The sequence below is a fragment of the Salvelinus alpinus genome, chromosome 1 (assembly GCF_045679555.1).
Source record: "Salvelinus alpinus chromosome 1, SLU_Salpinus.1, whole genome shotgun sequence".
Classification (NCBI taxonomy): Eukaryota; Metazoa; Chordata; class Actinopteri; order Salmoniformes; family Salmonidae; genus Salvelinus; species Salvelinus alpinus.
In genome coordinates, this window is record NC_092086.1 from 81,093,548 (window position 1) to 81,109,019 (window position 15,472).

At 39.4% G+C, this 15,472-nt stretch overlaps 1 protein-coding gene across 10 annotated transcripts in view; it reads right to left on the minus strand.

Annotated features, from left to right (window-relative positions):
- Positions 1–11,212, minus strand: part of LOC139531402 (G protein-activated inward rectifier potassium channel 2-like) — a 118,885-nt gene extending 107,673 nt beyond the window's left edge. Inside the window, exons 1-3 of one of the 10 annotated variants that reach the window (XM_071327859.1) lie at positions 10,947–11,212; positions 8,102–8,204; positions 4,613–4,688 (exon numbers count right to left, since the gene is read on the minus strand). In XM_071327859.1, coding sequence (XP_071183960.1) covers positions 4,613–4,688; positions 8,102–8,110 — 85 coding nt within the window. In that variant the 5' untranslated portion in view covers positions 8,111–8,204; positions 10,947–11,212. Of the gene's footprint in view, positions 1–3,271; positions 4,443–4,612; positions 4,689–8,101; positions 9,905–9,938; positions 10,828–10,946 lie in introns of those variants that run through there. The other 9 variants (XM_071327865.1, XM_071327852.1, XR_011666364.1 and 6 more) reach the window with 9 other exon arrangements.
- Between the last annotated feature and the right edge of the window lie 4,260 nt (positions 11,213–15,472).

The window sequence follows — 15,472 nt, forward strand, 5'->3', positions numbered from 1 at the left end:
GTGGACAAGGTGTCCTCAGAATCAGGGTTCTCAATGGCCACAAGGTTGGGGGGGGGGCTGTTCCTCGCTGTCAGTGTCAGAATCTGATTCCTCACTGTCATAGTCAGAATCATTGTCAGAATGGACAAAAATCTCCAGAATTTCTGCATTTTTTAATCCTCTCCATTTGAAAGAATTTGCTAACGCTACATCTTAGCCCACTAGCTACATACATAAACAACAATACTGAATGGCTCCAAGTGAGTGTTAGGGGTGACGTGATTGGCTGGTGTGGTGATACTGATGATTTGTCTCCACAGATGGTTTGTTTACATAGCAGGTTAATGTAATTAATGTGTCAGGTTAGGATAACTACAGCAGCAGGTTAGGTAAATTAACGTAGGAGGTTACGAGAATGAGGTTAAGGTTAGGAAGAGGGTTCGGGATAGGGTTAACTACAATGCTACAGTTGTCAACAACTGTTGTCTCCGACATGACCACTAGATAGAGCTGTTGTAGGCCTAGCTACTCCATCTAGCAACAACGGTAGAAACGTAAACAGACCATCTGTGGCGACAAATCCTCAGTAATGTTATCATAACACCGGCACGGGCAACTTGTATCAATAAATCACTATCAGAAATTGGTTTGTGTGATAATACATTTTTTATTTACTGTTTTAAGTACTGGTGACATATCATGCATTCCGATTCGGGCATAGATTATAATGGACACATATAATGTGTGTAAAATACGTTTTAGAAGGTTGTTCTGATTACGATGACCTAATGCTAAGCTAGTTGCCAGCTATGTGTGGAGCCATGTTTGTTGACATCATGCAATGCTTTCTGGGTGTCAGACCAAATATGTTATAACAAAACGAGTTGAAGGGATGGCTCACTCGTCTTCCGAGTAAACTTCCGGAAGTGAATGATGTGAAGTGAATGATGGTAGATGACACACACCCTTCGCCTTCAACATGCATACTGTAAACAGTCCCAACTCATCTTGTCACCTCTTCTTATCTTTGGTTGATGCATAAAAACAAACATGGTGGCCCACACAAACTCTACCCACCGTGGGATTACTTCCAATTTTTTGAAAATGTTTTACTCAATTATTTCGATCACTGGTGTGCTCACCCGTGATGTGATGAACTTTACATAGTAATTGCTATTAGATAATTATATTATGGTTTATATCAGCTGAGAGTTGGCTAAACATGACCACTTGTGTTAGCTCACTCTTTACTCAGTTAGCGCTAGGACTAATGTAGCCTACATTTTCCGATTTGTATGAGAATTGTGTTATGCTTTTGCTGCTTTTGTGAATGTCTGAATATTGCATCCAAAAATAAACAGCTCACATTGAGGATATAACGTTACAAAGACTGTTTTGCAAAATGTTTCTGTAAAAAATAAGTGTGGCATCAATCGTATATTGAAGTTCTAATGAAGTGTTCTAATCACGTTGGACGACTCTAGAATGATCACACAAGTGTGTTAGTACACATCAAAGGGTTAATGCAGGAAACTGAAAACTTACTTACCTCATTTTTACCAGCAAGTCACTTATGCAACTAGAGACGAAAAAACGATTGAACACATTTATTCCACACACAGGGACGCATACAAAGCTCTCCCTCGCCCTCCGTTTGGCAAATCAGACCATAACTCTATCTTTCTTATTCCTGCTTACAAGCAAATACTCAAACAGGAAGTACCAGTGATGAGCTCAATGTGGAAGTGGTCCGATGAAGCAGATGCTAAGCTACACGACTGTTTTGCTAGCACAGACTGGAATATGTTCCGGGACTCGCCCGATGGCATTGAGGAAATTACCACGTCGGTCACCGGCCTCATTAATACGTGCAAGAGGACAGCTAGTTTCCGTTCTCCTCTAGGTAAATTTACTTTAATACAAAACCTAGGAGGCTCGTGGTTCTCACCCCCTTCCATAGACTTACACAGTAGATTGACTAATGATTACACCCTAGATCAGGACACTAACCCGGACGCTTATAAGAAATCCTGCTACGCCCTCCGGCGAACCACCAAACAGCCAAAGCATCAATACAGGACTAAGATTGAATCCTACTACACTGGCCCTGACGCTCCTCGGATGTGGCAGGACTTGCAAACTATCATGGATTACAACGGGAAACCCAGCTGTGAGCTGCCCAATGACACAAGCCTTCCAGACAAGCTAAATGCCTTCTATGCTCGCTTCGAGAAAAGCAACATCGACGGGGCTGTAGTTGAGTGGGTCGAGAGCTTCACATTCATCAGTGTCCACATCACTAAGGATTTACAGTATAATATTCCAAACACAGCAGCACAGGTGTGAAGAGGGCACGACAACGCCTCTTCTCCCTCAAGAGGCTGAAAAGATTTGGAATGGTCCTCAGATCCTCAAAAAGTTATATAGCTGCACCATTGAGCGCATCTTGACTGCATCACCGCTTGGTATGGCAACTGCTTGGCATCCAACCGAAAGACGCTACAGAGGGTAGTACGGACGGCCCGACACATCACTGGGGCCGAGCTCCCTTCCATCCAGGACCTCTATAGCAGGCGGTGTCAAAAATGTTCAAAGGATCCAGCCACCCAAGTCATAGACTGTTCTCTTTGCTACCGCATGGCAAGCAGTACAGAAGTCTGGAACCAACAGGACCCTGAACAGCTTCTACCCCAAAGACATAAGACTGCTAAATAGTTAGTTAAATAGTTAACCAAATAGATATCCGGACTATCTGCATTGACCCTTTTTGCATACTTTTTTTGACTCATCACATACGGTGCTGCTGCTGTTTACTATCTGTGACTTTATTCCTAGTTATATGTACATATCTACAGTACCTCGTACCCTTGCACATCGACACGGTACTGGTACCCATTGTCTATAGCCAAGTTATCTATATTCATAGTGTATCTATTATTACTTTTATTATTAGGTGTTTAACTTTTCTATAATTTATCTATTTTCTTTCTCTCTGCTTTGTTGGGAAGGGTCCGTAAGTAAGCATTTCACTGTTAGTCCACACCTGTTGTTTACGAAGCATGTGACAAATAACATTTCAATTTACCTTGAATCTGAGCGGAGGCGGTTAGCATTTTGAAACTATTTAACCATAATCTTAATTGTTTAAAACCTGGATGTTTCATGTCATTTTATGAAGCATATCATATCTTGTTTTAAAGTAGCCCAGCCTAGCCAAAATACGATCATAGAAATGTTGAGGGAATTATTATTTTATAAACACTTTATATGCCAATGAAACCAGCATTGTCTATTGGTTTTCAAATCAATGTTATTTTATTGTCCGCAGCCAAAGGCATAATCCTAGTCAAATCAGTAACCCAGTTGATGCATCTTTAGATCTCCCCATTCTCTTCATATCTGTCACATGAAACCGCTCGCATATGTGGTGCGCTTTTGAGAATGGTGTTTTGTCGCTAATTACATTTCCCGCCTTCTAGATGGTAGTGGGGTAAACAGGCCGTGGCTCGGGTAGCTGAGGTCCTTGATAATCTTCTTGGCCATTCTGTGACATCGGATGCTATAGATGTCCTGGAGGGCAGGCATGCATTGGGCTGACCACACCATTGTCTGGAGAGCCCTGTGGTTGCGGACGGTGGAACTGATGAGGATCTACCCCATCACACCACTCTTATTAATCATTAATAAAAATAATACAATGGGCCATTATATCCTCAATTTCCCAGTCTTTCTATGCATGTAATGTCTGTGGGTGAGTTATGATTTGTTTTTGCCATTGCTTGATCTATTTTAAATGTAAGAATATGTTGCAGATTTAAACTTTAATTGGTGCCTATGTAAACAAATATAAATATAATGAAATGTTTTCAATATTCAACTTGTTCCTCTACAATACTTTTTACAGTAGGTAATAAGCTGTAGTCAGGTGGTCATTACCAGGTTACGATGAGGTCTTAACTATGACCAGTACATAATATAGCACATAATATAGTGGTCAAAACTATGACCAGCTGGTCAGATAGAGGTCACAATTGTGACCAACTGGTTGTATCATGGCCAGAAAAATACTTAATATTCTGGTCAGTAAAAATATGTAAAAACCTCCATCCTTTTCTTCATGGTGACAGCTGAGAACCCTTTTAGGTTCTAGATGGCACTTTTTTTGATTACCCCTTTTAGGTTCTAGATGGCATCTTTTTTTCTCTTGGGGAATCCAGTTTCTCTCCTGATGCAGAGAAAAAACTGTAATGATCATTAGCATAGCTAGTACAAACCTAGCTCTTACAAAGCTGGCTAGTAGGAATCAATACACATTGAAGATCAGAGTATCAAACAGAAGAAAAAAAACACAAAACTTGACTATTGATTTAAGGAGTGGTGGTGCTGCTCTCTCCTTTCCACTGAGTGGGTGGCCAAGCACTGCTGTAGAGGACATGCATCAGGTCATTGAAAATTTTCAGGAACTGTAAAGACAGAGACAAATCATGATTAACCATTACCAAAGGTCTTCACTAAGTTAGACTTAGCATAGAAAGTACATTGACTACGTTGCCCCTCAGCAATCTGTCCGTCAGGCAGACATATGGAGAGAGATAGAGAGAGATAGACAGCAAAACCTAGGTTATTTACGTACATTTCTTAGTTAGGATAACTTCTGTACTCCTTCCTTTTGTTCCCTCCTCTATCTTGCCACCCAAGCTAGAAGATTCCTGCAAAAAAGAAAACCAAGAATTGAAAAAGGCAGTTGAGAGTTGTAACGTTAGAATGAGTGTTGAGGGGGAGCCGGGATAGGCAAAATGTATTGTATTGTCAAATACAAGTATCCCTAATGAATCAAGAAAAACTTCACATCCATATGGGGGGTACACGTTTCAACAATTAGGCTATCATAAAATGTCTCTCTCTCTCTCTCACACACACACACAATCAATGTTTCCTATAATATGTGTATTCATCAACCATCTCTCTCTCTCTCTCTCTCTCTCTCTCTCTCTCTCTCTCTCTCTCTCTCAATCTCTGTTGTTCTCTCTCAGACACTCTCACACACACATAGCTGGCATGACACAATGTTGACATGATGAAAATCTTTTCAATAAGTTTTTGTGATCATCATCATCATCTCTCTCCCCCTCTCTCAATCAAACAGAACCAGGGTTTCCCATACGAAAATGTGGCGCCGGACATTTGACCGGCAGCATTTTAACTTTTGAGAAATTTACCGGACCTATATGCATTGGGTGCGTAACCTGATTAGGGCATCCACCCAAGGTGCTCAGAATGACAGAAATCACATTTAGATTATGGTAATTCATCTTAACAGAACCTGCAAGTTGAGGATGCAATGATGTGCGGTCCTTCTTACCGAATTCTGATGCAAGACAAGTAACGAACAGCAAAATCCCTAGCCTATGTCAATCTACTGTCAGTCCAAAACTATTTGTATTTCTATTTATCCCAGGTAGGTGGCTGCTGTGTCCTTTGGTTCTATCACAGCAATCAAACAGTGACGCGTGTGTGCTCTCATCCATAGTAGAAAAGTTGACCTATTCTATTGGGCAACTTGTCGAGAAAGAAATAGCCTATTCTAAACAGACTCTGGGACAGTTGTGGGAAGATAGGTCCAAAATGCATACAACCAGTGGGCCTAGGCTACATTAAAACATTAAAAAGTAATGAGTCTGATGCAACAAATCAAAACGTTTAGCTTAAAATGTTGATAATCTATTATTTCTTCACATTATAAGAGCAAAACTGCGCACAAGGCAGTAGGCTACGCGGGAATGTTAGCGGGAAAACACAGTTGTCAAAAGCCAGTGGTTTCATGTGACAGAGATTAAAATATAATTTCAAAATTTAGAAAGAGGGGAGATCTGATATACAACAACTAACATGGGGTGCTAGGATTGTGCATTTGGCTACTGGACAATGAAAGAAAGTTGATATAAAATAATTGCCTCCACGGATATTGTCTGATTTTGGCTGGGTTACTTTGAAGCAAGGTAAGACATGCCTCATAATATGTAATAAAACGTCCAGGTTTCCAACCATTAAGTGTTTTCAAAATGCATACTGCCTCCAGCTCATTACAAAGTGGTTTGAGATACTGTAGCTGTCGTGCTGTCTGACAGATTTTCCGCTCTAAGGCTCTGTATCTGTATGCTATTAACCTATAGACCGATAAGCATGACTGGTCAAATGTATTTACATCGACTGGTATTTACATCAATGAATAGGCTAAAAATAATTATTTCACAATGGGATTTTTTCTTCTCCCAGACAATTGGTCAGTACCAATTTTGTTTATCTGCTTTTCTATTTTTTTTTATCTGCCAAAAGCCGGCTAATGGAAACTATGCACAGAACACACACACACACACACACACACACACACACACACACACACACACACACACACACACACACACACACACACACACACACACACACACACAGAGAGAGAGAGAATACACACAGACACAAAAATATACTGTCATTAAAGTGGAACTGACAGCATTTTAGCAACATAAAATCTTTAAATCTGTTCATATACACCCCGAGGAAGAATATGACACTTAAACAAATTTATTCTGAGAAGCAAGCACTTAGATATTGTCATTTTCATACATTCTTAGAATGTTTGTGAATTACGTATATACTGAGGCTTTTGTGAAAATTCTATAGCAATATAGAGTGGGAAAGCAATTGGACAATTAACTGCAGTAAAACCTAATAAAAACATCTGTCTCATCCAGGACCAGAGTCTACGCAGACCGGTGCGCCATAGCCAATCAGAGCTACAGTAGACCTGTATTTTCCACACAGGCCTGCCATCATTCACTTTGAATTGGACTGTTTGTTTACAGGCAGTTACAACAGCAAGACTTAAGATCATTCAAACGCATTCGCGTCTCAAAAAGTCACAAAATAAATGTCTGCAAATATGTCAATACCACTTGGGAGTCCTCTTACATTTGGTAACTTAACAGTCCTATTGATCAAACAACCATGAAAAGTTAGGCTTTCTCTCCCTCAGTTATGCACATCAACAAAAAGATAAACAACTAATGCTAGCCAGAAAAAGATGAGCTAAAATGTAACGAAGGAACATTAGATAAACCCTCTCAAACTTTTTCATTTAATTGACAGTCAAAATTGCACTGATAAACAGTGGGGAATTGTAGCCTACTCTTCCTTCTTCAGCTTGCCTGCTAACAATACATGCTTGTCCCAACCAAGTGCCCAAAGCTAACTGGCTAAAGTTGGCTAGCTTGCTAGCTAGCTACTTCCAGACACAAATGAGAGAACCCATTACTGACCATTTTACTCGCCCTAGCAGAGCTGGTCAGGCTGTTTACATGTTATCTAGAGCGTTCATGACTAACTATTACTTTCTTTTCCTATGTTTACTGACACTGGTCGGTCATATTCAGTGGGTGTTGTGCTTCGTAAATTCATCAGTTATTCTGCACTCTGCCACACTCAGCGAGAGTGCTCTGAAATCGGAGTAGATAGCCAGAGTAAATTTGCGAACGCAAGCGATGTGCTAACTGGATAACAGTCGTTCAAGTTATTGCTAGCTAACCAAATGACACCTGCATCTCTAGCTGTGGAAAGTATAGCCACCGAAAAAATTATATGAGGGGTAAAAGTCACTCACTCCTCCAATGACATGACATGACATCCTCCTAGCACCTAGCAAGCTAGCTATCTAACTAACGTTTATCTTGCTACATAAATAGATATGCTAGCCTATTAGCCACATTATGACTGACTTGTGACCATTGCCCTTGCTAGTTTGATAGCAATATTTTTTGGAGTACCAAGAAATGCATTGGTGAATTATATTAATCATGCATTGAACTGCATCCATCTATTCTGCCAACAATGCCTTAGTGTACATCATGAAATGTTAAGGCAAATATAACCTATTTTTAAAACCTTTTATAATGTTGGTTTTGTAGCATAAACTGGAATTTTTCAATTTTGGGATGATATTATGATTGTCTGTTTGTTTCATATCTGCAAAGTAGTTAAAAAGCTGACAATTCCATTTTAACTAAACAGATATCAAAATGTCAAAATGTTAGCTAGCTAGCTACAACAGGTAACAATTTAAACTTACCATGTCCATGGAGGATTAGCCAGAGAGCTAACATTAGCTAGCTAAAACTAGCCAGCTAGCTAGCAACACTTTTCTTGATGTTCTTCTCCCCAACAAACCGCCGCTTTAAAATGAAACAAGAATGCAGGAGAACAGGGACTACCACTTAGCAGTCTAATCTTTAAAAAATGTTTGTGTACATTTCGAGAAACTGATGTTGTTTCCCAGTGATGTTGTTGTGTAGCCTACCGGGCACTTTGTCCCAACATGCTGTATGGAATGTTGACGCTCGAGCAATATGCTCGAGCAAGCAGGCTGCCTGCGCTCACAGATCTATTGCTGCGCGAGGCACAAATTCCAATCAAAGTTTTTGCTGGAACTGATATGCCTACGTCCTTACTTAGTTACTGAAATTAAAACAAAATTACTGCATGCATTATGGTAATTGCTTAAAAGTTTTATGGGAAAATACAATTGTCATATTCTCAGGGTCAAATTCAGGTGCAATAATGCTTTTGTAATTATTGATGGAAATAAATGGAATAACAATAGGGTTTTGTAAATCCTGGTGGATTGTAGTAGGATATTGCAATAAAAGACATAGGCCTATGTGTTATTTGTTAAATTCTGAAAGCAAATGTAGTTAGTCATACTAGAACAGCAAATTGCACTCAGTGGAACAGAAGAAAATGTGCACTACAATAAACATTGCAATTAACATCAACAAAAGATTATCATTAGAAGCCAACACACACAGCAAGCTACCAGATATCATTCATAAAACAACCATTATTTCAATGTACTGCAGTTTCACCGCATTTTAACTGCAGTGCATTTTTGTGTTATTGTGCATATTTATCTTCCATGCTGGTAGCCAAGAACAAATGTTATGGAAGTGAATGTGCACTTTTCAATTGGGTGGCTCGCAACTATGAAAAACACTGCCATAGCCTGTAGTAAAAGCAAAAGCATTTACAGCATCGGAGATTCTATAATTTAGGGATAATTTCTGATAGCTATAAGACCGCAGAGACTGTCACTAATGTTAGCTTTTAATGACCTATCAAATTCGATGACCTGGAGGTGAAATATCACAATTATTTGTTATTTTTTTTTAAATTGGTATTTCATCACCTGCTGAATAAAAACTTCAAATGACCCTACTCCTGAAAAAGTAAATTGGGCCGGATAAGCTGAAGTGGACTCAGCCAGAGTACCATTAACCGGAGCCCAGAGTAATATCATTCTGCCAGACTCTGGAAAAGCTTGGCCTGCATGAAGCCCACCGAGTCCGAGTCCATGCAGAGTCTCAAAACAGAATAGGGCCACGACGTGTGCCACGAAACCCTAACCTGCTTTGGTGCCCTCTGCCAGCTGTTGTTTACCAAGTGTGCTAAGCTGAATCATGCAACCACTTCTGAAAAAGAACATTACTCCAACTGTAATAATTGTAATGGTTCTAATGTCTTATTTGCATTGGGTGCATGGCTTACAAACACTATGCACATGTTTATATAGATTGGTGTCTTTTAATTGAGTAGCATTTAGATAACTGGTCAGTAGTTCAATCAGATTTCAACCAAAAAACAGATATCACCCAAAATAATATGTATTTTTCACGACGTCAAAAAAACGTTTGGTTGTGATCTGGTTATAAGACCTCCCCGACCATATTTCAACCAGTAACATACGTCTTTATCACATCGTATGCCCACTGGGCTGCGCTGCTGCATAAAGGCAACAGTCTGGAGGCTAGACCTATAGCCTAAAAAACGGACATTTCTCAGGATAGGGTAGCCTATAGCAAGCAACAGGCATTGTTCTTAAACAATAGTCTAACCTTACTCAGTTCACTCACCCGGTTTCTTGCCTATGAAGATGACTTGTGTATCAGAATTGTTCCCCTTTTCGTCCCCAAAACAGATCATATCGTTTTTTTTTCTTCCGCAAGGTAGAGGGCTCTACCTTTCGCTTTGTCCTGCCATCGAACCGATCCCCCTTCAAGCGAGAAAGCTGCGCGCACACTCCATGGTTTTGAATGTAAGATCTCCACGTCGCCATGGAGATGGAGGGAGCTCTTATCCAGAAAATAATAGGTATCGCTTCATTAGCAACAACGCTTCACCAAGCCGGCCCCTTCAGCATTTGCTTTGACGACAAAAATGCTTAATTGTCGTGATCACTAATTTAATGACAAATTATTCTCTAGACAGAAGGTGATTCTAGAATAAGATTATATTCTAGAACATTAAAAAAATGGCAGGCCTGTGTTTGAAAGAACAAGACGCAATTTAATGGAAAATGCAATAACTGACAGTTATTGCTGTTTTATGGTATACTAACTGTTTTATGGTATACTAACATTATTAGAAAGGCTGAAAACACAATTAACCCACAGACCCCACAGACCTCAAGGAAAATAAAGTGCTTCATGAATATTCTGTGGAACATAGGCCTATAGGCTAAGTAGCCAACACAGATCTATGGAAATACTCTTTTGACTGATTTTTCTGATAAAGCACACACGTTATTCAATTACTGTTAATAATGTCTGACAAATGAGAATGCAAGGATAGATAAGAGAGCATGTGGAAACCCTCTGTATAAGGTTCCACTGTTCCTTATTCACATGCGGCAAGTGCATGTTATAAACGAGACTTCACACTCAAAGCTTGTTGCTTTTTCATTGCAAGGATAACTGGATACTCTTGTTCACTTGTACAATTTACGAAAGATAAAAAGGGAAAACGGTGCAATGTGTTATGTAACATCACCCACTCCCCCACTTATATTATCCGTAATTTCTCAGTCACCACAAAACCAGTCTAACGTCCGGGGGAAAAAGAAGCCAGTTTACATAACCTACCTTGTTGATAGACGCCGCTCTTATTCATTCATTCTGTTGAACAATTAAGGTTGTCGTATCACATAGGGGCAACGTAGGCTAAGAGTTGCTAATTTCACCTTTCCCCTCACATCTCGTTGAAAAATCCATCTCCTTTCATTCTGTTATGTCCCCTTCTTTTGAGCTCGGCCAAGTATGAAGAGAGAGAGAGAATGGGCGAGAGAAAGTCTGCGTGAGGGAGAGAGTAGGCTATTTGTGTGTAAAGAGGGACGGGGGTTGAGAGAGAAAGAAAGGCTTTAATGTATTGTTGTTCTGATTAATATTGTTGTTGTAGCTGTTATTAATGGTAATCCCATGTCCACTACTACTATTATTATTGCTGTTAGTCCCACCATTTATTTATATATAAATATATATATATTTTGTGTATATATATACATATATATTTTATTTAAATTTTTCGATATGTATACTTTGACAATGTAAGTAATAATAACTTGCCATGTCAATAAAGTCAATTGAATTGAATTGAATTGAAAGAGCGGGAGAGAGGGGGAGGAGGACTTCAAATAGCTGAGATCCAGGTTGTTGTGTATGGCCAGAGCTGTCATTAGGAAGTGTATGACTATTGAGGAAATCACAGAGGGTCTGTGGAAGCAACCCAACCAGGCAACCTGGTCTCAGAGCATTTAGTATTATTCTGTACGTAAATCCGAGACACTCCTTTAGTATATGTTATGAATAACAATTCGTATTATGTGTTCTGAATTTGCAAAAAGGTACAATATGTTACGAATTTGCAAAACATATGATATGTTACAAATTCTAGCTAGATGGCTAACGTTAGCTATCTAGCTAACATTAGCTAGGCTAGGGGTTGGAGTTGGGGTTAAAGTTAAAGTTAGGGTTAAGTTTAGGAGTTAGGTTAAAAGGTTAAGGTTAAGGTTAGGGGAAGGGTTAGCTAAAAGGGTTAAGGTTAGAGTTAGGGGAAGAGTTAGCTTAAAGGGTTCAAGTCAGGGTTAGGGGAAGGTTTAGATAACATGCTAAGTAGTTGCAAAGTAACTGAAAAGTAGTAAGTAGTTGAAAAGTTGCTAATTAGCTAAAGTTGTCCGTGATGAGATTCAAACTCGCAACCTTTGGGTTGCTAGATGTTTGTGTTGTACCAGCAAGGTCTCGTAGACTAGATGTAACATAGTAAATGTAAATCCGGAACACTAAAATTTGTATGAAATATTATGTTTGGTATGGTTATATATGACAGATGATAACTTAAGGTAAAAACTAAACTAGGGTGGCTACTCGGGGTGGATGAGTGGGTGTATAATGCAAACAAGATGGCGGTCAGTGCAGATAATTTGTTTTGGTAGCTGAAGGAATTATTGGATTTCTTTACCCAATTATGACCATTGGATCATTTCTATGGTCATAAAACCCTGTATGAATATGGTTTAGTTTATTTACCAAAGTAATTGATTACTTTCTGAAAGTTATTCACCTCTAAAACTAAGTTTGTGACAACACTAGATAGCCAGATAAGCTAGCTAGCTCAAAACCTAGTTTGTCGAAACGTACATGGAAACTTCCACGACCAGAACCAAAAGGAAAGAAATGGAGAGATCGTCAGATGGACAATTAACCACAAAAGATGGTATGATTTTGGGTACTTGTTATGCTGGTGAATGAGGACCCAAAAGCGACGTAATAGAAACAGAGTCTTTATTCCAGTCTTAAACAAATAATGATTCTCCTGGATATTATCAATGGTCAATCCAAAACAGGAACTGAAATCCTCTCGTCAATAGAGAGGAACGACTGGAGACGCGACCACAGACTGCAGGTCGCTTCAGGAAGGCACTGGCCGTAGCTGACATAGACACCTGCTCACACGCAGCATCTGAAGAAGGCAAAGAACACGACAGGGCGGAACAAGGACACAGGAACAGCAAACATCAAACAAGAATCCGACCAGGACAGAAGCGGAAAACAGAGGGAGAAATAGGGACTCTAATCAGAGGGCAAAATAGGGGACAGGTGTGAAAGAGTAAATGAGGTCGTTAGGAGAATGAGAAACAGCTGGGAGCAGGAACGGAACGATAGAGAGAGAGAGCGGGAGAGGGAGAGAGGGAGGAGGAGAGAGAGAGAGAGAAAGAGGGAAAGAACCTAATAAGACCAGCAGAGGGAAGCACAGGGACAAGACATGAAGATCAAAGACAAAACATGACAGTACTCCTCTTCAGAATGTAACTGTGGGGGGAAATACTGCAATGGGTGATGAAAATGTGGTGAGCACAGACAACAATGCTCACAACTTGCGCCCCTCCAGTCCCCAGCTCAGGCCTTTACCTTATGACCCCGGCACTCCAGTCAAGCCCCAGGGGGAAAAGATGAGAGGCCAAGAGGGTATGTCACTTATTGAGATGCAAAACAATATTGTAATGCTTTTTACAGCAAAGATAGATGAAAGGGCAAATGGCATGGTTAGGGAGAATACGATGAAAATTGGGGCCATTAACAAATCTGTTGACTTTATCTTTGGAGAAGTGAAAACCCTCAAAAGTGACATGAAGAAAGTTATCTGCCAGGAAAATGAAAATAAGGTGGCTGAACTCGAGCAAAAGGTGAATGAGGCGGAGAGATACCAGCGCAGGTGGAACCTGAGGCTCCATGGAATTCCAGAGCAGGCGGGTGAGGACATCAAATGCAGAGTTGTTGACATTTGTGGAGCTATCATTCCTGATTCAAAAGCTGAACTTCTGGAAAATGTAGACATCGTCTATCGTTTGGGAGACTCAAGTATCAAGACAAGAAACCGAGGACAACCATCATCCGGTTCACCAACAGATCTACACGGGATCTTCTCTGGAGGCGAGCGAAGAATTGTGAATTCCTCATCAAGCTAAAATTTAGTTCACGGAGGATCTGACCTCAGTAGACAAAGTGACAAGAGAGAAACTGTGGCCGATGGTGGCTGCAGCTCGAAAGGCAGGGAAAACTTTCTTTTTTATCTGTGCAAGAGTGATCATCGATGGGAAAGAAATGCGGCCAAATCATAACATTGTCAGGCAAAAAAACTGATTGCCAGGTGAAAAGCAGCCTTTTATTATAAAAAATGTACACAAACACTTGAATGAGAAAAGGCTGACCTGAGAACTGGTAAATTAAACACTAACTAAAGGTGAATAACTGTTTATTGTAAAGTCTACACAATGTCGCCCCCTTGTGGGAGTAAGAATACTTTGGTAACTTTATGACCAATATTTCTTAGTTTTTTGTTGGAGAGGTTAATAATGGGATGGAAATCCTTTTGAGTTACATATCCTTAGGAAAAGCTTATATTAGCATAACAAGGTTGTTGGTTGAAGTTGATGTCTTTATCTCTTTGTTCAATCAATGTCAGGGGTATTCGTAATTTACTCAAGCGTAAGGCTATTTTCCTGTATTGCAAACAGTTTAATGCAGACTTTTACTTTTTACAAGAGACTCATGCTTGTTCTTCCGATCTATCTTTTTGGAAAAATCAATGGGGTAACGATATCTGGCTATCATATGGCAACAATCACTCTGCAGGTGTAGCAGTTTTAAGAGGTGCTTTTAAAGGGAAGGTCATCAGTAGTAAGACTCACCACTCTGGACGTTGGTTAATTTTAACAGTAAATTTCAACAGTGATTTTTTTTATTAGGGAATATTTATGCATCCAAAAACAAACAAAACAACAGGATATTATTTCAAGAATTTGAAGAAGATATTAATAGAGTTATAGGTGTATTTCAGGATATCAAAATTATCTTAGGTGGAGATTTTAATTCTATATCTAATGTGATGATTGACAGATATCCCCCTCCTAACAGATCCAGCATAGTTAATCCTGAGTTTAATAACCTATGTCTTGGGCTTTGATTAGTCGATATTTGGAGATCTAAATATGTAAAATGTAAAAACAAAAAAGCAATACGCACCGTAAAAGTATTTAACAAATTAAAAATGAATCTTGATATGTAATACCCCTGTCTGTTAGGTTTATGTACTCTTGTTTGTGTATTTCTTTTTTTTGTATTTGTTGTGCTCATAAATGTAAAAAAAATTGCAAACGTCTAGCAACCCAAAGTCTGCGAGTTCAAATCTTATCACAGACAACTTTAGCATTTTAGCAAATTATAAACTTTTCAACTACTCTTTAGCTACTTTGCAACTACTAAGCATGTTAGCTAACCCTTCCCCCAACCATAACCCTAACAGTAACCATTTTAGCTAACCCTTACCCTAACCCTAACCTTAACCCTTTAACCTAACTCCTAACTCCTAAACTTAACCCTAACCTTAACCCTAACCCCTAGCCTAGCTAATGTTAGCAAGCTAGCTAATATTATCCACCTAGCTAGAATTCGTAACAAATCATATGTTTAGAAAATTCATAACATTGTCAGTTTTGCAAATTGGTAACATATTGTTCGCTTTGTAAAATACCAATTGTAAAAAAAGACATGAAATACAAATTGTAATTCATAACATATCATGCAAAATTGGTGATGGACATTCACAAATGAAT